Source organism: Convolutriloba macropyga, chromosome 6 (genome assembly GCF_964194025.1).
Source record: "Convolutriloba macropyga chromosome 6, txConMacr16.3, whole genome shotgun sequence".
Classification (NCBI taxonomy): domain Eukaryota; kingdom Metazoa; phylum Xenacoelomorpha; order Acoela; family Convolutidae; genus Convolutriloba; species Convolutriloba macropyga.
The window spans coordinates 61,104,354-61,128,939 of record NC_134473.1 but is presented as its reverse complement, the minus strand read 5'-3'; the positions used below and the strand labels follow the sequence as shown (position 1 = coordinate 61,128,939).

General features: G+C 35.9%; 1 protein-coding gene across 1 annotated transcript in view; it reads left to right on the top strand.

Moving 5' to 3' along the window:
* Positions 1–912: 912 nt before the first annotated feature.
* Positions 913–24,586, top strand: part of LOC142341366 (uncharacterized) — a 45,074-nt gene continuing 21,400 nt past the window's right edge. Inside the window, exon 1 of the mRNA XM_075392293.1 lies at positions 913–1,150. Within this exon, the coding sequence (XP_075248408.1) occupies positions 1,075–1,150 (76 nt within the window). The 5' untranslated portion in view covers positions 913–1,074. The remainder of the gene's footprint in view (positions 1,151–24,586) is intronic.

The window sequence follows — 24,586 nt, the reverse complement described above, 5'->3', positions numbered from 1 at the left end:
TTCTGGCGTAGGGTCTGCTCGGTCTGGCCATTGGGCTGGACAACGGTCTGTTGGATGGTCTGGCCTACGGTCTGGACAATGGTCTGGCCTACGGTCTGTTCGGTCTGGCCATTAATCTTGACAACGGTCTGGCGGATGGTCTGGCCTACGGTCTGGACAACGGTCTGGCCTAAGGTCTGTTCGGTCTGGCCATTAGTCTGGACAACGGTCTGGCCGATGGTCTGGCCTAAGGTCTGTTCGGTCTGCCCAATGGTCTGGACAATGTCTGGTCAGTCTGGTCAGGCCAATGGTGTCCAAAGTCTGTTCAGTCTGGCCAATGGTGGCCAAAGTCTGCTCGGTCTGGCCAATACCTATCTTTGGGTATTATCGGTCTGGTCAATGCCTGTTTTGGGTATGTTCGGTGTGGCCAATACCTGTCTTGGGTCGCGGACTTCATCCTGGGTGTCCACGCTTTCATGTAGCCCAAGTTATTTCAGACTATTCAATTGGTAGGCCGAACATCCTGGCATGGGCTCAAACATTGTCTGATCAGAGGTCACTTTGTTCTGAGACCTGGACCTGAAGTAACTCTGTCATTAAATAAGAATAAATCTTGTTTCCCTAGTGTTGCATATATCTTTGAATTGATAGAGTTAATTTATTTACAAATGACAAAAATTGTTTTACTTTTAATTGACAATTGTCTCTGTTTATCTTTTCTTTTCTTCTCACTCTATTTGATCTGAAATATATCAAAAGTTAGCCTGAGTTATCAGTTGTCCAGGTGTATTGACAGGCAGCAGCTGTATTATCATTCAACAACTAACAGTTTAAAGTGATCAATCATTGATATTTGACCATACCTACAGATCTTACTGTTGAAAACCTTGCAACAGAATACATAATAACATATTTCCCTTGCTCTAAAGATATTTGCTACATTTGATATCTCCCATTCCATAGTTTAATTGATGCTGATTATTTTTCAAACAGTTTTCAAAATTAGTCACAGCAAAAAATTCAAAAATTTTAAAAATTTTCTCGAAACTTTGAATTTTGCAGCGAAGCTATTTATCTCGGCTGTTTCCCCCTAAAATGTTGTTGCTTTCTTTGTGTTTAGCCTTTTTCCTCCTCTCAACCCTCGCATCTACTACATGTCCTGAACAAACAGGTGAGAGCATATCATCTAAATTTAGAGGTCATTTGTCTGCTTTTAATTCACCAAAATTTAAATTTGATTAAAAAGGCCTCATTTGTCAACAACCATCGTTTCAGTTGAAACACATAGTATATTGAGTGATTAGTGCCTTTTCAGTGTTGAGTATTATTTGTATTAACTGTTCTGTTGACTCTTTGTGTCAATTTGGAATAATTTGATCTGATCTTCCTCCCATTGGATGAGAACAGGACTGGCAATACATGCAAAAAGTTGCAAGTCAATTAAAAATCAAATATTGCCAACTTCTACCCGGGCCGAGGATTTTGCCCAAAAATAACGGGGAAAAGAGTGTAAAGAGTGTAAAAATAATATTTTTACACCGTTAGTGCCCCCCTTATTAAGGGTGAAATTCCCTGTTAGAGTGTAATTTTAGCGGTGTAATTTTAAGATTTAACGGTGGAAAAAGAGTGGAATAACTTATTTTTACACTCTTTTGATTACACTGTTGAAACTTAAATTTACACTCTTTATTACACCGTTAAAACTTATTTTTACACTCTTTATTACACCGTTAAAACTTATTGTTACACTCTTTGTTACACCGTTAAAACTTATTGTTACACTCTTTTTTACACTCTTTTTCTATAATTTACACCCGTAAATTACACTTTAATATGTAATTCCACCCTTAATAAGGGGGGCACTAACGGTGTAAAAACATTATTTTTACACTCTTTACACTATTTTCCCCGTTATTAAACCCTTAGTTAGGGGGGCACTAACGGTGTAAAAATATTATTTTTACACTCTTTACACTCTTTTCCCCGTTATTTTGGGCAAAATCCTCGGCCCTTAAACCGTCTCGAAAGCACGCGGTAGTCTGATCAGATGCACTAAATGAGTCTATAAATTTAGCTACAGTAGTGTCGGAAATATCTCAATTTGATTTTAAAAAATCAACTTATGAGATTTTTCCATTATGATTTGGGTGTGTTTCCCTCCTCCTTATCTCAACCGGGCTGGGGACCGGCTACGGCGGAGTTACGAACATTCAACTATAGGAGATTTTTGAGCAAAGCACTGGCCAAAAAACCAGGTCTAAACTCTATCTCCAAAGAAAATAAAAGCAAACAATAAATAAAACAATTATATAAACCATTAAATAAAATTCAATAATTGCAATTTAAACGAAATAATAGCAAATTTCCGTATGAAAAACTAACTTTTTTTCTAGGAAGGTTAGGCGGACCATTCTTTTTGCATTACAACCTAAATATTACTGGTAGTGTGGGATATCAATTTGGTTCACTTTGAACAACTTCTTGACCCGATGAAAAAGACCTATTTTTAAAATTATTTATTTGAAATAATAGCAAATTTCCGTATGAAAAACTAACTTTTTTTCTAGGAAGGTTAGGCGGACCATTCTTTTTGCATTACAACCTAAATAGTACTGGTAGTCTGGGATATCAATTTGGTTCACTTTGAACAACTCCTTGACCCGATGAAAAGGACCTATTTTTAAAATTATTTATTTGAAATAATAGCAAATTTCCGTATGAAAAACTAATTTTTTTCTAGGAAAGTTAGGCGAACCATTCTTTTTGCATAACAACCTAAATAGTACTGGTAGTCTGGGATATCAATTTAGTTCGATTTGGACAACTCCTTGACCCGACGAAATAGACCTTTTTTTAAAATTCAATAATTGCAATTTAAACGAAATAATAGCCAATTTCCGTATGAAGAACTAACTTTTTTCTAGGAAGGTTAGGCGGACCATTCTTTTTGCATTACAACCTAAATATTACTGGTAGTCTGGGATATCAATTTGGTTCACTTTGAACAACTCCTTGACCCGATGAAAAAGACCTATTTTTAAAATTATTTATTTGAAATAATAGCAAATTTCCGTATGAAAAACTAATTTTTTTCTAGGAAAGTTAGGCGAACCATTCTTTTTGCATAACAACCTAAATAGTACTGGTAGTCTGGGATATCAATTTGGTTCGATTTGGACAACTCCTTGACCCGACGAAATAGACCTATTTTTAAAATTCAATAATTGCAATTTAAACGAAATAATAGCAAATTTCCGTATGAAAAACTAACTTTTTTTTAGGAAGGTTAGGCGGACCATTCTTTTTGCATTACAACCTAAATATTACTGGTAGTCTGGGATATCAATTTGGTTCGATTTGGACAACTCCTTGACCCGACGAAATAGACCTATTTTTAAAATTCAATAATTGCAATTTAAACGAAATAATTAGAAATTTCCGTATGAAAAACTAACTTTTTTTTAGGAAGGTTAGGCGGACCATTCTTTTTGCATAACAATCTAAATAGCACTGGTAGTCTGGGATATCAAATTGGTTCACTTTGAACAACTCCTTAACCCGATGAAATTTCTATATTTTTGAAAATAGAATAAGCGAATAAGTCAAAATTTCCGTATGAAAAACTAACTTTTTTCCTAGGCAAGCTATAGCAGAAATTCTTTTTGTTTTACACTCTAGATACCTATGGGATTCTCCATACCGAGTTTGGTTTGATTTGGACAACTCCTCGACCCGACGAAATTGACCTATTTTTAAAATTATTTATTTGAAAAAATAGCAAATTTCCGTATGAAAAACTAACTTTTTTTCTAGGAAGGTTAGGCGGACCATTCTTTTTGCATTACAACCTAAATAGTACTGGTAGTCTGGGATATCAATTTGGTTCACTTTGAACAACTCCTTGACCCGATGAAAAAGACCTATTTTTAAAATTATTTATTTGAAATAATAGCAAATTTCCGTATGAAAAACTAATTTTTTTTCTAGGAAAGTTAGGCGAACCATTCTTTTTGCATAACAACCTAAATAGTACTGGTAGTCTGGGATATCAATTTGGTTCACTTTGAACAACTCCTTGACCCGATGAAAATACTATATTTTTGAAAATAGAATAAGCGAATAAGTCAAAATTTCCGTATGAAAAACTAACTTTTTTCCTAGGCAAGCTACAGCAAAATTTCTTTTTGTTTTAGACTCTATATATACAGGGGATACTCCATACCAAAATTGGTTTGATTTGGACAACTCCTTGACCCGACGAAATAGACCTATTTTTAAAATTAAATAATTGCAATTTAAACGAAATAATAGCAAATTTCCGTATGAAAAACTAACTTTTTTTCTAGGAAGGTTAGGCGGACCATTCTTTTTGCATTACAACCTAAATATTACTGGTAGTCTGGGATATCAATTTGGTTCACTTTGAACAACTCCTTGACCCGATGAAAATTCTATATTTTTGAAAATAGAATAAGCGAATAAGTCAAAATTTCCGTATGAAAAACTAACTTTTTTCCTAGGCAAGCTATAGCAAAATTTCTTTTTGTTTTAGACTCTATATATACAGGGGATACTCCATACCAAAATTGGTTCACTTTGAACAACTCCTTGGCCCGATGAAAAAGACCTATTTTTAAAATTATTTATTTGAAATAATAGCAAATTTCCGTATGAAAAACTAATTTTTTTCTAGGAAAGTTAGGCAAACCATTCTTTTTGCATAACAATTTAAATAGTACTGGTAGTCTGGGATATCAATTTGGTTCACTTTGAACAACTCCTTGACCCGATGAAAATTCTATTTTTTTGAAAATAGAATAAGCAAATAAGTCAAAATTTCCGTATGAAAAACTAACTTTTTTCCTAGGCAAGATATAGCAAAATTCCTTTTTGTTTTAGACTCTATATATACAGGGGATACTCCATACCAAAATTGGTTCGATTTGGACAACTCCTTGACCCGACGAAATAGACTTATTTTTAATATAATACTCGCAAAATTATTCGAAATAATAGCAAATTTCCGTATGAAAAACCAACTTTTTTTCTAGGCAAGCTATAGCAGAAATTCTTTTTGTTTTACACTCTAGGTACCTATGGGATTCTCCATATCGAGTTTGGTTCGATTTGGACAACTCCTCGACTCCACGAAATAGACCTATTTTTAAAATTATTTATTTGAAATAATAGCAAATTTCCGTATGAAAAACTAACTTTTTTCCTAGGCAAGATATAGCAAAATTCCTTTTTGTTTTAGACTCTATATATACAGGGAATACTCCATACCAAAATTGGTTCGGTTTGGACAACTCCTTGACCCGACGAAATAGACCTATTTTTAAAATAATACTCGCAAAATTATTCGAAACAATAGCAAATTTCCGTATGAAAACCCAACTTTTTTTCTAGGCAAGCTATAGCAGAAATTCTTTTTGTTTTACACTCTAGGTACCTATGGGATTCTCCATACCGAGTTTAAATCGATTTGAACAACTCCTTGACCCGATGAAATTTCTATATTTTTGAAAATAGAATAAGCGAATAAGTCAAAATTTCCGTATGAAAAACTAACTTTTTTTCGAGGAAAGTTAGGCGGACCATTCTTTTTGCATTACAATCTAAATAGCACTGGTAGTCTGGGATATCAAATTGGTTCACTTTGAACAACTCCTTAACCCGATGAAATTTCTATATTTTTGAAAATAGAATAAGCGAATAAGTCAAAATTTCCGTATGAAAAACTAACTTTTTTCCTAGGCAAGCTATAGCAGAAATTCTTTTTGTTTTACACTCTAGATACCTATGGGATTCTCCATACCGAGTTTGGTTTGATTTGGACAACTCCTCGACCCGACGAAATTGACCTATTTTTAAAATTATTTATTTGAAAAAATAGCAAATTTCCGTATGAAAAACTAACTTTTTTCTAGGAAGGTTAGGCGGACCATTCTTTTTGCATTACAACCTAAATAGTACTGGTAGTCTGGGATATCAATTTGGTTCACTTTGAACAACTCCTTGACCCGATGAAAAAGACCTATTTTAAAAATTATTTATTTGAAATAATAGCAAATTTCCGTATGAAAAACTAATTTTTTTTCTAGGAAAGTTAGGCGAACCATTCTTTTTGCATAACAACCTAAATAGTACTGGTAGTCTGGGATATCAATTTGGTTCACTTTGAACAACTCCTTGACCCGATGAAAATACTATATTTTTGAAAATAGAATAAGCGAATAAGTCAAAATTTCCGTATGAAAAACTAACTTTTTTCCTAGGCAAGCTATAGCAAAATTTCTTTTTGTTTTAGACTCTTTATATACAAGGGATACTCCATACCAAAATTGGTTCGGTTTGGACAACTCCTTGACCCGACGAAATAGACCTATTTTTAAAATAATACTCGCAAAATTATTCGAAATAATAGCAAATTTCCGTATGAAAACCCAACTTTTTTCTAGGCAAGCTATAGCAGAAATTCTTTTCGTTTTACATTCTAGGTACCTATGGGATTCTCCATACCGAGTTTAAATCGATTTGAACAACTCCTTGACCCGATGAAATTTCTATATTTTTGAAAATAGAATAAGCGAATAAGTCAAAATTTCCGTATGAAAAACTAACTTTTTTTCGAGGAAAGTTAGGCGGACCATTCTTTTTGCATTACAATCTAAATAGCACTGGTAGTCTGGGATATCAAATTGGTTCACTTTGAACAACTCCTTAACCCGATGAAATTTCTATATTTTTGAAAATAGAATAAGCGAATAAGTCAAAATTTCCGTATGAAAAAATAACTTTTTTCCTAGGCAAGCTATAGCAGAAATTCTTTTTGTTTTACACTCTAGATACCTATGGGATTCTCCATACCGAGTTTGGTTTGATTTGGACAACTCCTCGACCCGACGAAATTGACCTATTTTTAAAATTATTTATTTGAAAAAATAGCAAATTTCCGTATGAAAAACTAACTTTTTTTCTAGGAAGGTTAGGCGGACCATTCTTTTTGCATTACAACCTAAATAGTACTGGTAGTCTGGGATATCAATTTGGTTCACTTTGAACAACTCCTTGACCCGATGAAAAAGACCTATTTTTAAAATTATTTATTTGAAATAATAGCAAATTTCCGTATGAAAAACTAATTTTTTTTCTAGGAAAGTTAGGCGAACCATTCTTTTTGCATAACAACCTAAATAGTACTGGTAGTCTGGGATATCAATTTGGTTCACTTTGAACAACTCCTTGACCCGATGAAAATACTATATTTTTGAAAATAGAATAAGCGAATAAGTCAAAATTTCCGTATGAAAAACTAACTTTTTTCCTAGGCAAGCTATAGCAAAATTTCTTTTTGTTTTAGACTCTATATATACAGGGGATACTCCATACCAAAATTGGTTCGATTTGGACAACTCCTTGACCCGACGAAATAGACCTATTTTTAAAATTCAATAATTGCAATTTAAACGAAATAATAGCAAATTTCCGTATGAAAAACTAACTTTTTTTCTAGGAAGGTTAGGCGGACCATTCTTTTTGCATTACAATCTAAATAGCACTGGTAGTCTGGGATATCAAATTGGTTCACTTTGAACAATTCCTTAACCCGATGAAATTTCTATATTTTTGAAAATAGAATAAGCGAATAAGTCAAAATTTCCGTATGAAAAACTAACTTTTTTCCTAGGCAAGCTATAGCAGAAATTCTTTTTGTTTTACACTCTAGATACCTATGGGATTCTCCATACCGAGTTTGGTTTGATTTGGACAACTCCTCGACCCGACGAAATTGACCTATTTTTAAAATTATTTATTTGAAAAAATAGCAAATTTCCGTATGAAAAACTAACTTTTTTCTAGGAAGGTTAGGCGGACCATTCTTTTTGCATTACAACCTAAATAGTACTGGTAGTCTGGGATATCACTTTGGTTCACTTTGAACAACTCCTTGACCCGATGAAAAAGACCTATTTTTAAAATTATTTATTTGAAATAATCGCAAATTTCCGTATGAAAAACTAATTTTTTTTCTAGGAAAGTTAGGCGAACCATTCTTTTTGCATAACAACCTAAATAGTAGTGGTAGTCTGGGATATCAATTTGGTTCACTTTGAACAACTCCTTGACCCGATGAAAATACTATATTTTTGAAAATAGAACAAGCGAATAAGTCAAAATTTCCGTATGAAAAACTAACTTTTTTCCTAGGCAAGCTATAGCAAAATTTCTTTTTGTTTTAGACTCTATATATACAGGGGATACTCCATACCAAAATTGGTTTGATTTGGACAACTCCTTGACCCGACGAAATAGACCTATTTTTAAAATTCAATAATTGCAATTTAAACGAAATAATAGCAAATTTCCGTATGAAAAACTAACTTTTTTCCTAGGCAAGCTATAGCAGAAATTCTTTTTGTTTTACACTCTAGATACCTATGGGATTCTCCATACCGATTTTGGTTTGATTTGGACAACTCCTCGACCCGACGAAATTGACCTATTTTTAAAATTATTTATTTGAAAAAATAGCAAATTTCCGTATGAAAAACTAACTTTTTTTCTAGGAAGGTTAGGCGGACCATTCTTTTTGCATTACAACCTAAATAGTACTGGTAGTCTGGGATATCAATTTGGTTCACTTTGAACAACTCCTTGACCCGATGAAAAAGACCTATTTTTAAAATTATTTATTTGAAATAATAGCAAATTTCCGTATGAAAAACTAATTTTTTTTCTAGGAAAGTTAGGCGAACCATTCTTTTTGCATAACAACCTAAATAGTACTGGTAGTCTGGGATATCAATTTGGTTCACTTTGAACAACTCCTTGACCCGATGAAATTTCTATATTTTTGAAAATAGAATAAGCGAATAAGTCAAAATTTCCGTATGAAAAACTAACTTTTTTCCTAGGCAAGCTATAGCAAAATCTTTTTGTTTCAGACTCTATATTGACAGGGGATACTCCATACCAAGTTTGGTTCGGTTTGGACAACTCCTTGACCCGATAAAAATGACCTATTTTTAAAAATTATTTAAAATTAATTATTCGATTTAATCGGAAATTTACGTATGAAGCAATATATATCAAGCAATATGAACATATTTGATTTATGAAAATAAGTTTGAAGCAATATTATATTGAATCAATATAAAAATTTTCGGAAAAAGTCTCTATAGTTGAATTTATAATCAACTTTTCGAATTCTTTCCAGTATGCTCTGTTCATGTTACCCTCCTCCTTTTTCATTCCGGACTTGGGACCGGCAGTGGTGGAGTTACAAAAAGATTTAGGAGAATTGAGCACAGCACCAGGTACACAACCAGGCTCAAGGAACTCTCTCCAAATGTAAACAAACAAACAGATATTTCTTTTGTTTGAAGGTTATAGGAGAGATAAGCATAGCACTAGATACAAAACCAAGCTCCAAAACTCTCCAAACCTAAACAAATAGATACTATTTTTTTGTTTAGAGGTTATAGGAGAAATGAGGAGAGCACTAGATACAAATCAGGGCTCAAAGAGCACTCTCCAAACCTAACATAAAATTATCTATTATCTAATTAAACTTCGAAGCGTGCAGAAACACCCGCTAAAGTCCCGGAATTTCAAATTTAAAGATTTAAATCCGCGGTCGAAGCGGGCAGAAACACCCGCTAACGTTTATTGCGTACTTCAACATTATTAAAACTTTTAAGTAATATTAAAATTAACTTAAACAAGTAACAAAGTTAAAAGCAGAACTAGTAATAAAAATTCGAAGCGGACAGAAACACCCGCTAACGTCCCGGAATTTCAAATTTAAAGTTTTAAATCCGCGGTCGAAGCGGGCAGAAACACCCGCTAACGTTTATTGCGTACTTCAACATTATTAAAGTTTTTAAGTAATATTAAAATTAACTTAAACAAGTAACAAAGTTAAAAGCAGCACTAGTAATAAAAATTCGAAGCGGACAGAAACACCCGCTAAAGTCCCGGAATTTCAAATTTAAAGTTTTAAATCCGCAGTCGAAGCGGGCAGAAACACCCGCTAACGTTTATTGAGTATTTCATCATTATTAAAGTTTTTAAGTAATATTAAAATTAGTATGTATGTATGTGTAATGAATGTATATATGTACTCTTGAGAAAATAAATTTCAGAAACCAGTAAATTCACTCAGAAGCTCCACTTAAACAAAATATTGATTTAGTTCCCTTGCTATCAGAAACCTACGCAAGTAGGCAAATCTCGACTAAACTATCAGAACAAGTAAAAATTAAATTTTAAGAACTAAACGGTCCTTCAAATCTAATCGTGCTCGAAATGTTTTAGCACATTGATAAAGTAAAGATCGCCCAGGAAGAAAAACTTGATAAGCTTATTTTGAATTGAATCCACTCTCAGAAGCTGAATGTCAGGCAATTCTGTAACACGATATGCAAGAGGCTCAAGGACACCTGATTCCTTTTCAAATTCTGTCGACCTGAGATCAATAACGACTGTTTCAATTATCTCGTACAGCTGTACTAAACAGAAGATCGCTGAACTTCGATCTACGAACAGTAGAATCTGACCCACCTTAAACTCACCATCCTCACGAATTGCGACAAAACTGTTAGCGTTTGATCTCGTATAACTCTGGCTGTCAAGATGGAACAGCCCTCGAAATCTGCCGAATAAACGAGCTTCTGGAAACTTAGCTTGGGTCTCATTGAAAACGTCATTCCTTTCTACGCACAAGTCCTCTTTGAAATCGCTAGGTTTGTTTTTCAGTTTTTTAATAAAACATGTCAGATTGTCTTCTTTCGTTTCAAAGCTGCCAAGTTGTCGATTACGAATATAGCGACTGACAATCAGACTGCAAGTATTTACCGTTCCAGTCAGAGTTCTTATAAGGTGGTTGTTTGCGTTCTCAAACATCGTAGCCGAAGTAGTCCACAATGGCCCAAAGGTAGCGCACTGCCATGCTAGATGTCTTAATAAATGATAATTGATAGAATCAAATTTTTTCAGCGGATAGCGAAACGACATATTATAGCAAAAGGCTTCTAAAATATGTCCGCATAGGCTTGCTTGTGATACACTCTCGTACATGGATCGTAGTGAAAATGCTAGGTAATCAAGATTTTGAATGTTAGTCTCATGGGCGACAGAACTTTCGAAAAACTTACGAAAAACTATGGGTGAAAAAAAAAGAAGAAAAGTTTTCAATTCATTTGCTTTGAAATGATCAAGTGAGCGCAGTGATCTGATCGACCGCTTGAACTCGCTTGGTAAACGTACTTTTTCAGTTGCATTGTCAATTTCGGCTATTTCAATCGAGCTGAGTTGTTCAGCGAAAAATTTGATGACATCATGAGCAACACCCTTAAGGCATTGGTGCATGGTGTCTATAGGGCAGGTCAATGGCAGGTTCGGAACAATGTCGAAAATTTTCGAGCGTCCTTTGACACCCAAGGTGTCAACTTCTGGATCCTTCTCTTTTCTTCCCTTTCTTTCGTCAACGACTCCGCTCTCAAATAGTCTAACCAAGTGCTCATGCTCTGCAGGATTCCTCATTGTGAAGGTGCGATCATTCGGGTACGATAGTAGAAAGCCCACAGCCATAATAACCGTTGAATTTTTTCATTTTCAGAACATCATGTTTGCAGACGAGGTCGACAATCAAGAAAATTGTAGTGAAGCGGATTTGGTACGAACGTTCATTGTATTTAATATTCTCTACTTTTGAAATCTCAGAAGCATAGTGATCAAAAATGGGATCCCACGAAATTTCTCCTTTGCCGTACCACAAAGAACAGAGAAAAATATTATCGAATGATGATCTGAGTTTTGGTGGCAGGTCAGCTAAAGCAACCCAGAGAGGGTAAGCGGAGCAATCACTAGATTCTCGAACCTGAACTCCGTCAACGTTAATTATAAGTTTCAAATGGATTGTACCTTCCTCAAAAAGACTCGAGAGTTTTAGATCTGTTTTTGTTTCTGGGTCTGCGTATTTCACTATTTCATTAATGTACTTTTGAACATTCTGCACCAATTTGTCGAAAAAATTTAGATAAATAACTTCCCCATTGCCATTGTTCTCTCTGTGCTTTATGTATTGCTCTGTCAGTTTCTTTGTCTCTTGTTTCAAAAAATTTGGAGCAGGTAGACGGTCATTTGGATGAATAATCTTTTGAAATTTTAAAAGGTCTTACAGCGCTTCGTCGGGTAAACAATAACGGGCAGAAATTGCAAATAAACCAAGTGCAGCATTATGGACAGTGACGTTTGAATTACACAATAGAGGCTGAGAAGAAAATTGAAAGCCATCTTTGCTATGGTCGTAACAGTCTTTTTCCGTGTCGACTACGTCTTCACTGTCGTGGTCTGAGATGATATCTAGCCGATTCGATGACGATTCACCTATAGAAGCAACTTCACAAGATGGATCGGACATTATGTCATCAGCAGAAACAGGCATACTCCCATGGGTACTATTCTCCTCAGTTTCAACATCTGAGGAACGCACAGAATCAACTTGGTGTATGTACGTTTGAATGTGTCTACTTGAACTGTCCACCAACCTTCTTTTCACGCGCCTCTTCCGTTGATTCTGGAATTTTCTTTTTATGGCACTTCCAAAATCGGTAGGCGTACCAACACTCGATTGACTTGCTCCATAATTTGAACCGAAACTTTCTCCGGAATGAAAAATTTCACTTGAATTTCCTGAAGCATGTAAAGATTGGGTCGAAATATCACCCAGGCGTTGTTCTCGGGGTGTCGTGGGTGGCAAGATTTCATTATATGATTCATGCTTCTCTTTGTGCGGACATCTACATTTCAATCGGCCATCTTTAAAATAGTTGTTACCGTAGCTCACTGTGATTTCTTCTCCAACTTCTATAGACTTGATAACTTGGAGAAAAATGCATCTATTGTGGGGGAGGAAAGAGCTTGTGTATCCCATAAAAAATTTGGTGTTCGGGGAGCAGGAGTGGTTGGCAAACCGAATTGGACCCAATAGCACTAGTTCATCCCTTTCCAACTCACCGCGCATGACTGACAAATCAGACATTTCGTTTTGTAATTCCTGAGGAACACTTTCAATAGGCCCAACAGGAAAAGGTCTTAGGGGTTCCAGCGAAGGCTTCAAGGTCTTTTCTGTATGATTGAAGAGGCCAAAGCCCCCGAAACTGTCTGGCAAGATTTTGAAACCCCTCTCAATAGAGGCCTCATAGAGTTCTTTTAAAGACGAGTATGCTTTAAAAAGTCGTCTGTCTGCTTTCAAACGTTTCTCATACTCTTCAAAACTGATCAACGGAAGCATTGTTTGAGGAACTACATCGAATTTGCTTAAGATTTGACGCATTACTTGTCCGTCCACAATTACCAATTCTTCGCAAGTTATCATCATATGACTTGAAAAACTTAATTAGAATTTAATCAAAGTGAATGAATGAATAAACGAATGAATGCATGAAGGGATTAACGTATGTATGCAAAAGAGCACTCTCCAAACCTAACATAAAATTATCTATTATCTAATTAAGCTTCGAAGCGTGCAGAAACACCCGCTAAAGTCCCGGAATTTCAAATTTAAAGTTTTAAATCCGCGGTCGAAGCGGGCAGAAACACCCGCTAACGTTTATTGCGTACTTCAACATTATAAAAGTTTTTAAGTAATATTAAAATTAACTTAAACAAGTAACAAAGTTAAAAGCAGAACTAGTAATAAAAATTCGAAGCGGACAGAAACACCCGCTTAAGTCTCGGAATTTCAAATTTAAAGATTTAAATCCGCGGTCGAAGCGGGCAGAAACACCCGCTAACGTTTATTGCGTACTTTAACATTATTAAAATTTTTAAGTAATATTAAAATTAACTTAAACAAGTAACAAAGTTAAAAGCAGAACTAGTAATAAAAATTGGAAGCGGACAGAAACATCCGCTAACGTCCCCGAATTTCAAATTTAAAGTTTTAAATCCGCGGTCAAAGCGGGCTGAAAACCCGCTAACGTGTATTGCGTACTTAAACATTATTAAAGTTTTTAAGTATTATTAAAATTAACTTAAACAAGTAACAAAGTTAAAAGCAGAACAAGTAATAAAACTTCGAAGCGTGCAGAAACACCCGCTAAAGTCCCGGAATTTCAAATTTAAAGTTTTAAATCCGCGGTCGAAGCGGGCAGAAACACCCGCTAACGTGTATTAAGTACTTCAACATTATTAAAGTTTTTAAGTATTATTAAAATTAACTTAAACAAGTAACAAAGTTAAAAGCAGAACAAGTAATAAAACTTCGAAGCGTGCAGAAACACCCGCTTAAGTCTCGGAATTTCAAATTTAAAGATTTAAATCCGCGGTCGAAGCGGGCAGAAACACCCGCTAACGTTTATTGCGTACTTTAACATTATTAAAATTTTTAAGTAATATTAAAATTAACTTAAACAAGTAACAAAGTTAAAAGCAGAACTAGTAATAAAAATTCGAAGCGGACAGAAACATCCGCTAACGTCCCCGAATTTCAAATTTAAAGTTTTAAATCCGCGGTCGAAGCGGGCTGAAACACCCGCTAACGTGTATTGCGTACTTAAACATTATTAAAGTTTTTAAGTATTATTAAAATTAACTTAAACAAGTAACAAAGTTAAAAGCAGAACAAGTAATAAAACTTCGAAGCGTGCAGAAACACCCGCTAAAGTCCCGGAATTTCAAATTTAAAGTTTTAAATCCGCGGTCGAAGCGGGCAGAAACACCCGCTAACGTGTATTAAGTACTTCAACATTATTAAAGTTTTTAAGTATTATTAAAATTAACTTAAACAAGTAACAAAGTTAAAAGCAGAACAAGTAATAAAACTTCGAAGCGTGCAGAAACACCCGCTAAAGTCCCGGAATTTCAAATTTAAAGTTTTAAATCCGCGGTCGAAGCGGGCAGAAACACCCGCTAACGTTTATTGCGTATTTCAACATTATTAAAGTTTTGAATGTATGTATGTATTTAAGTAAGTACGAAATTAATTTTGTATGTATGAAAAACTATCAAGTAAACTTTGAATTTATGATCACAACACGAAAACAGAGCTTCAGAAAACGGCAAACTCATCAACTAAACAATATAATATCAAATGATTTAAACAGGGAATTAGGTTAAACACTAGAGTAGAAGTAAAGGCAGAAAGGCGAGTATTTTCTAAGGAACTGTATTTCTACAAATAGGAAGCAACGTATCAGTACAATAAACAAGATCAAGGAGATGGCCTTCACATTACAAACAATGATCTTCTAAACAACTACTCATTCGCTTCTAAACTAGAATGTCGTTTCCGACAATCCTTGCCGTATTGGTTGGCAGCTTTTCTTGCAGTCTCGAAAGCCAGTTTTGGTGTATCTGGGTGTTTTTGCTCTACAACTTCTAAAACAGGCAGAAAAACCTGGTCATTTTTTGCTCATCAATTAACTTAGGTTTTTGGGTTTTCAGGTCAAGGAAAGATCGATCTCTTAATTCATGCTATTTAAGGCTGTTATGCAATGATGACTCCTACGGTGAAGCTGACGAATAAGTTTTACTAAAAAAACCTACTCCTGAACTTTTCGAGAATTTCACTTGGCGCTTCTTTGCGGCCGTCAGCTTCACGTCTTCTCGGCTCAAGGATAACACCTGCACGCTCGTTTTCTGGCAACAATTTCTCAAAGAGGGCCCGCGCAAATTTCCCGACTTCAGATCCGGCATGCATTGTCATCAGATCTTCATCGTTGTGTATAACAGCAACTATAGATGTGCCGCGGGAAGGATGATCGTCTATGCTCTGGTAGCCGTGATGGTCAACAAAGAGAATTTCTTTCAACTCTGCAGTCTGAAACAAGTTTTCATGTAACCCACTGCGCCTATTTCTTGCAGAAACTCATTTGTCTACTACCACTTGTCACTACCAGTTGTCATGGGTAAGGCCAAAAAGGTCTAGCAATTAAGGCTGGGTGATACCAAATTGTTAAGCAAACAATAATCTAACTTTCTCGTCATTTCTTGCACACAGGTTTGCGCGCTTCTTGTCGTCGATCTTTCGTTTCTCTTCAAAGCTTTTCATCAACTCGTTCATCTCCAGAACGTGATTATCGAGATACTCTTTTAAAAAAGAGCAATTGGGGCCGCAATCGTTTTTGTTGGTTCCACTGTTTGAAACCATGTTGGCGCTGATCTGAGGTAAAGAACTGGAGCAAGGTTGTGAGAAACTCAGATTGTCAGAGGGCTGCTAAAAACGCAAAGAGCAAATTTTCCAATCACACCAAAATTCGAAACTCGAAGCGAGCAGAAACACCCACTGACGTCTGCGATGATTAAAATTATTATATATGTATGTTTGTATGTATGTATTTATGTATGGAAGTATGTATGTATGCATAAATGTTTATTTAATTTGGCGACTGATTTTGATTTAGAAACAACTGGAACCATATGATCTGGTTTGTGATTAAAATTATTGAAAACCTTTAATTTTTACCATGTTCTTGTTCTGGCTGCCCTGGAGAACGGCTGGCCGCGTTAACTTTTCGACTTTAGCCTTTTTTGAATTCTTCCGCTCAGTTGATTGTCCTAGGCAGACTTCTCTGCTGCTCATAACTGGAGCGCGGGAACGACTCAAAAAGTTGACATCATCAACTACAGGAGCCTTCGGCGCAGCTAGAACTTTTTTGCGCAATTCTGAAGGACTTTTGCCACCGTCTAGTTCTGCTTGAAAACTCTTCATCGCTTCTTCTAGTTTTTTATGATTGCTTTTAGACAACAAACGACAAGAAACAGATTGGTCTTTAAATTGCAGGTTGTAACTCTCTCCTTCAATTAAACTCAACATTTCTGAGGGTTTTATTTTCTTAGGCCACTTGGTGCTGCTGTAAGTAATAAGAATCAAATTGTCTTTCACAAAAAGCCATGCTAAGTTGTCCCTCAAAATGCTATCCTTTATACTATCCTCTCTTTCAGCCTCAGAGTCGAATAGGTTATGGCTTTCGCTGGTTCAGATCTCAAGTTGTCTTTTTTCATTTTCAACGATCTAAAAATTTGCAGACAAAGTAGAGCGAAACTATTTCTATGTTGTGTGCGAATCTGCAATTAGAATTTCTTACATTAAATTGTTCTTGTGTTAAATTATTTGAAAAAAAAGACTTGATTTTCAACAACCTAAATGAGTTGATTTCATCCAAAATTTCCAATACAAAAAATAGCACCTTTAAGAAGACAAACTGAAACTAACTAGCATAAATTCTCATCTGTAACACTTAGGCGTACTTCTGCTAAAGACAACACTTACGTATAGGATATAGGAACCCAAATCAACCTCGTGTTAAACGTCTGACTCAATTACAATTTATTTCAAAACAGAACTAAAGAAAAACAGCCGATTCTAAAATCACTACAAACGGTTCCTAATCTTGATTACAATTCAATTTTCTTCATTCTTAACTATCTTAAAACTTTCAAACTAGCTAGAGCGAAATTACTTCTATGTTTTTTCTGCGAATCTGCAATTAGTATTTCTTGCATAAAATTGTTCTTGTGTTAAATCATTTGAAAAAAAAGTGATTTGATTTTCAACAACTTAAATGAGTTGATTTCATCCAAAACTTCCAATTCGAGAAATAGCACCTTTAAGAAGACAAATTAAAACTAAAGTAGCACAAATTCTCATCTGTAACACTTTTGCGTGCTTCCGCAAAAGACAACACTTACTTATAGGAACTCAAATTTACCGTGTTTAACGTCTGATTCAATTACAATTTTTCAAATTTCAAAAATCACTCGCAACAATTGCTACTCCTGACTATTGCATGGAAACTCATTGCTTTCGGTCTCAGATTCGCTCAAATCTACACAACTTTGAGAAGTCTCGGGGAGTTTCTTTCCCTGTCGCTTTTTCTTGGTCTCTAACTTTTCCCTCATTTGATTCACCCAAAAAGGATCAGATTTTCGTTTCTTGTATCGAAGTGAATCCATGCCAGCTCTGTTGGCAGCCAAACAAGCTTCATTGTACGCATCTGGCCAAAGACGATGTGGAAACTGTCTCTGTACAAGGCCTTAAGCAGAGGAAAACACACCTAAGCTAAGCTTTTTAGGAAAATCAATCATAAAAAATGGTTCCAAAAAACTTCAAAAACGAAAACAGAAAAAAATCATTTGAGAAAATCAGTTTGAACTTCCGACAACTTATTCTTGAAACCCAGTTTTTGACAACTTAGGTTTTGATCATTGTACCTTTAAAGATTTTTGTTCTCTTGGGAGATGCAGGCTTCCGCACTTCGCTTTCTCGGGTTGGGGATATGATATCCCTCTGTAGACCCTTCTCGCCCCATAATGCTGTTCGCAGATTTCTTCCCAGTTCTTCCGGATTTGAAGTTGTTGGGAAATTATCCAAATCAACTTCCTCATAAAAACTTGGTATAGCTATACCTGCCTCTTCTGTGTCATTGTCTGCATCAACTTTCTTGAGATCTTTCTAAATACAGATAGTTTGGAATCTATCCAAAACTTGGCAAAATAAACATTTCTTGACAGAAAAGTCTGAGCGCAAAAATAGAGCAAACTTTATAAAAACTTGCTAGAAACCACTTCTACCAAAAAATTGGTCAAAACTTTTGTATCACTGAGGCAAGCTCTTACAATGGTTTTCAATTTCTGGAGCTCGCTCTCCAGCTTTTTGTTGCAGGACAAAACCGTCTTCTAATATGCTTGTATAACCTCTGCGATGAGTTTTTTGTCCTCATTAAGAACTTCCAGCAATCTTTCATGATTAGCGCATTTCTAAACAAGAATGTTTTTAACTGACAAAACCAAAGAACTGATAACGAATCAACCAAATTTTTGGATCGTAGCTTAACGATTGCAGTAGTCACTCGCTATGATATTTTATCTGCTTAAATTTCTCGCAAAAAATTACAATGTTTATCTTTTTTTGACTTCTTAGACAGCAAATGTTTTATATTTATTGCGATAACTCTTTCACAGAGAGAAAAAAGAGGAGCTCTAACCAAAACCCTTGGACTTGCAGTTGCTAGCCTTGTAGTCGGTGTCCCACCTTGGCTGAGGGTCCACTTTGCACCTGTAGGTGGGGTACCACTTACTGGGTTTTCAAACTGTTGTGCGAAAGCCCCATAAATTTCTTGGTATCGCTCGAATTCAACTTGCATTGCCGCAGGAGGCCCGTGTTTTAACAACACGCATTCAATTTCAACACCATCGATCAACAGATTAGTTTTTCCATCAATCTCTAATTTCAATCGATCATTTATTTGAAAGCTCTTGAGCCAACGCCCATCAAATAACCCAATTTTTAACACCTGACAACCTGCTGTCAGGAAAACAAACTCGATTTTCATTGGCATTTCTGAAATCGTTAGGTCAGTAAAAACAGATCAATCCAGAAATTTAAAAAATAACGGAGAAAATTGACAAAGACGTTCGAGTCAACATTCATTTAATTGAGAGTCAATTGCAATCCAACGAAGAAAGCGAAAAGACAAAAAACATCAACTTCATGCACAATTACTAACAATTTCAGTCAAACTCTACAGCCAAATGAATTGCTTTGCGACTATCATTATCAAAAAGATCAAGCTCTGAGAATAAGAAAAACAAAGTCAAACAAAGTAACACTACGAAAGTTTCACACTGCACCTTTGAGGAAACAAAAATTAATAAAATCCATTCATCGGCTCCATATTTTCAGCACTTGATATGGAAGCAGTTGTCGTGTAGCTGGACTCCTCATTGCTTTCCGAGAACTCAATATACTCAACTTCTAGGTCTTCTACTCGTTGCCTTAAGCCATCTATTTTTTTTTTAAGTAGCTGTTTTATTTCTTGCCACAGTTGCTCAATTTCAGACAAAGGACTTTCAAGAAACCTGGTTTCAATCGCAGTACCACTTTCCAAACCCAGAAAATTCTGTCTGAACACAATTTTTGTTTGTTGCAGCATATCAGCCGTTCAACTGAAAACATTTTTGAGTTCCAAAAAAGTTTATATCGAATAAAAAAAAATTATAAAAATTTCTAAAAGGTTTCTTAAAAAGCACAACATGTAATAAAAGATGACAGCTCAAAAAAACTTTCACCTCGTGTCCTACCGCAGTACATTCACGCCTAAATCCACCATCGCCATCAATCTTCAAGAAGTTATGGGTATTCTAATTTCAACTAATTATAACTGCTAATTTCTACTTCATCTTAAGTTATAGGTCTAAAAATTGGAAGCGGACAGAAACACCCGCTAACTTTCGTCAATTTTAATTTTATTGAAATTTTACAATAACGGTCGAAGCGGAAAAGATCCGCTTAGTGGAAATTCGAAGCGGGCAGAAACACCCGCTAACGTTCGTCAATTTTAATTTTGAAATTTTACAATAACGGTCGAAGCGGAAAAGATCCGCTCAGTGGAAATTCGAAGCGGGCAGAAGCACCCGCTAACGTTTGTCAATTTCAACTTTATTGAAATTTTACAATAACGGTCGAAGCGGAAAAGATCCGCTTAGTCGAAATTCGAAGCGGGCAGAAACACCCGCTAACGTTCGTCAATTTTAATTTTATTGAAATTTTACAATAACGGTCGAAGCGGAAGATCCGCCTAGCGGAAATTCGAAGCGGGCAGAAACACCCGCTAACGTTCGTAAATTTTAATTTTATTGAAATTTTACAATAAAGGTCGAAGCGGAAAAAATCCGCTTAGTGGAAATTCGAAGCGGGCAGAAACACCCGCTAACGTTCGTCAATTTTAATTTTGAAATTTTACAATAACGGTCGAAGCGGAAAAGATCCGCTCAGTGGAAATTCGAAGCGGGCAGAAGCACCCGCTAACGTTTGTCAATTTCAACTTTATTGAAATTTTACAATAACGGTCGAAGCGGAAAAGATCCGCTTAGTCGAAATTCGAAGCGGGCAGAAACACCCGCTAACGTTCGTCAATTTTAATTTTATTGAAATTTTACAATAACGGTCGAAGCGGAAGATCCGCCTAGCGGAAATTCGAAGTGGGCAGAAACACCCGCTAACGTTCGTAAATTTTAATTTTAATGAAATTTTACAATAAAGGTCGAAGCGGAAAAAATCCGCTTAGTGGAAATTCGAAGCGGGCAGAAACACCCGCTAATGTTCGTCAATTTTAATTTTATTGAAAATTTACAATAACGGTCAAAGCGGAAAAGATCCGCTTAGTGGAAATTCGAAGCGAGCAGAAACACCCGCTAACATTCGTCAATTTTAATTTTATTGAAATTTTACAATACCGGTCGAAGCGGAAAAGATCCGCTTAGTGAAAATTCGAAGCGGGCAGAAACACCCGCTAACGTTCGTCAATTTTAATTTTCTACTACTACTATTACTACTACCGTGGCCGGTCAATTGGCCGACATACAAATTAGACGACACACCTTTTAGCCGGCACTTGAGCAAATATAACAACTCGAACACCGCAATTCACGATAATTACCCGCGCATTAAGCGGTAAATGTAGCACTCTTTATTTGTGAAACAAACATTAATCGGCTATTACTGCTAGCTAACATAGCCATGCCTCCGTGGCTCGTGGGACTTGATATGAATCTATCACAACCGAACAAATTATGACGGCCGAACGTAATTAAGTCGACGCTTCTAATAACACAACTTTAATTATACAGTTCCGATTTTGGTCATTTTCATGTCGTCTTGATGAAAGCTGCCAGCTAATTGGCGTGTCTTCTAACTTGTGTGTCGCCTAATACACCTAGCACCTACTACTACTAATGTTATCAATTTTTTTGTCAAAATCGGTCAAATGTAAATTGAATCAAATTGCAATAGTGCAAGTACAAATAGTCAAAGAAAGCAATCAAATTGCAATAGTACAAATAAATCAAAGTAATAAAAAAAACAAAGGTACAAGTAGTCAAAGAAAGCAATCAAATTTAAGCTAACTCAATTGATTTTCTCGCACGGCTTTGTTGATTGCGCAAGCAAGCTCCTTTCTACCCTTCTCGTTTAGATGGACGCCGTCAGGTAAAAAAGACCTCGCTTTGTGCACTTCTTTGTGCAGCTTGAAAAAAGGCAAGTTTGACTGGCTTAGTTGCGCGTTGAAACGTTGGATGTTAAAGTGAGTGCAGTTTCGCTTCAGTACAGTGCACACGATCACTCTTGGACGGTTCGCCAAATTTCTGATGGCACTGTATAAGGCCCGTATTTTCTCCAATACATCAGTTGGATCTTCGCCCGGTCCATTGCGCGCAGCCAGATTGTTACCACCTACAGCCAGGATAACATTTCTGTAGACGGCCAAGGTATCCAGCAACACAAAAAACCGATTAACTTCCCCCCCGATAAGGAATAGGCAACACAGTTCTGAACACATATGCTGTCGAAGATAGAATCGCCGACTATCGCGGTATGGACCTCTTCTTCATCAACAAAATTATTATAAATAAATTCAGTTGTGGTGCCGTCGATGATGTCTTTCACAAGCCGTCCGTGCTGTTGATGGTTAGCAAACAGCGGTTTTAGCCTTTTCTTAGGCGGGGCTGAGTTGTTGTTCCCATGGAGGTTACCCAGTCGACTGCGATCCATTTCAACTGAAAGCGAAACAAATATTTACAAAGCTCAATAACACAGCAGCAGCAAACCACCAATAGTATAATAGTACAGATATAGTATTAAGCGCGTATTGGGTACTGGCATATAGCCTATCGACTTCGCCTTGACGAGAGCTTTCCAACGATATAACTTTTGTATGGGTCCCATCGAAACGGAGCGATGGGCCGCGCCAGGCCCCTGTGCCGCCATCGCGACCCTGTGCCGCCATCGCGACCCTGTGCCGCCATCGCAACACATCCGTCCAACACGCCATGTATCGCAACACGCCATCGCGACCCTGTGTCGATCCTGTGTCCGAAATCGTACAACGACCTATTGGAACTAATGAAATTAATTCCGGCTTACTGTCTGAGCTTTTGGAACTTTCGTATACATTGCGCAATTTCAAATGCTCTATTCATGGCAGTTCAGTGAGCGGATGCAGGTGATGCCGTCTCCACCAGTGTTGACTCACAATTAGCATGTCACGTTACCTGTGAGGCAACACACCAAACGAAATTTTCATACCCTGCTTTATGGTGAACAACTATGAAGTGAGCATTTCAAAACTTGAAATTTAAAAAGTATATCATTGGAAAGCTGGATTCATATAGAATCTAACTAAGTAAACGGGATTTCAAAAATCGAACGGGAACACATTTAAAAAAAGGTTTGCAGTTGGGGGGGGGCTGGAGGTTATGGGACCCATGGGCCTGGTATGCGTCCGAAAAAGGCTTATATCTCGAAAACTACTGAACCAAATTTAAAAAATGAATATGTTTTGGAATCAGCATGAACTGGGGCATCAACCTGGCGTTAAAAAAAGTTAAAAAAGTAAAGGAATAAAAACTCAATTTTTGACAATTTGGCTAAATTTTGCCTTTTTTCAGCAAAGTTTGGAAAATTGGAAAATAAGGCAATGAAATTAAACCGAAGCTTTTCAACCAATATACATTCGTAAAGAAAATTAAATGGGCAAGAAAATGATATAATATACTTTCAAATACGTCGGGTAACAAAAAAGTTATTAAACTAAACAACTTTGAAAATTCGAAAATTTTGCGAAAATCGACCCTGATTTCGGTCTCTACATTGCTCTCGCATTCTCTTGTTTGGCAATACTTTAAAAAGATAATAACATGGTTGTTGGAAGCGTGAAATCTAGTTTACCATGATACCAAAAACTTGTATGTTTTGTCTTGACAAAGTGGGAAATTTAGTCAAAGTAACTCAAAATTGTCAAATTTTTGGCCCCTAAATCGCTAATTATTGAAACTTTTGAAATCAAATAAACAAAGTGGGAAAAAGATCTATATATATTCTGAAAGTACACTAACAGGGCAACAAAATGAGCTATTATAGACCTTCTAAATCGTCTTCTTCAAAAAGTTATTAACAGACGTTTTTCATGAAGTTCGACTTTTTCTTCACCTAATTCGACGGTTCTTTAAAATTTTGTGAACAAATCAAAATATTGGCATTTACTTCTACACAAACTCAAAGAGTACGTTAACACGGCAACAAAATGAGCTATTATAGACTTTCTAAATCGTCCTCTTCAAAAAGTTATTAACAGACGTTTTTCATGAAGTTCGACTTCTTCTTCACCTTATTCGACGGTTCTTTAAAATTTTGTGAAGAAATCAAAATATTGGCATTTAGTTCTACACAAACTCATAAAGTATGTGAACACGGCAATAAAATGAGCTATTATAGACTTTCTAAATCGTCCTCTTCAAAAAGTTATTAACAGACGTTTTTCATGAAGTTCGACTTCTTCTTCATCTTATTCGACGGTTCTTTAAAATTTTGCGAACAAATCAAAATATTGGCATTTAGTTCAACACAAACTCATAAAGTACGTTAACAGGGCAACAAAATGAGCTATTATAGACTTTCTAAATCGTCTTCCTCAAAAAGCTATTAACAGACGTTTTTCATGAAGTTCGACATTTTCTTCACCAAATTCGACGGTTCATTAAAATTTTGTGAACAAATCAAAATATGAGCATTTACTTCTACATAAATTCATTGGATACGTTA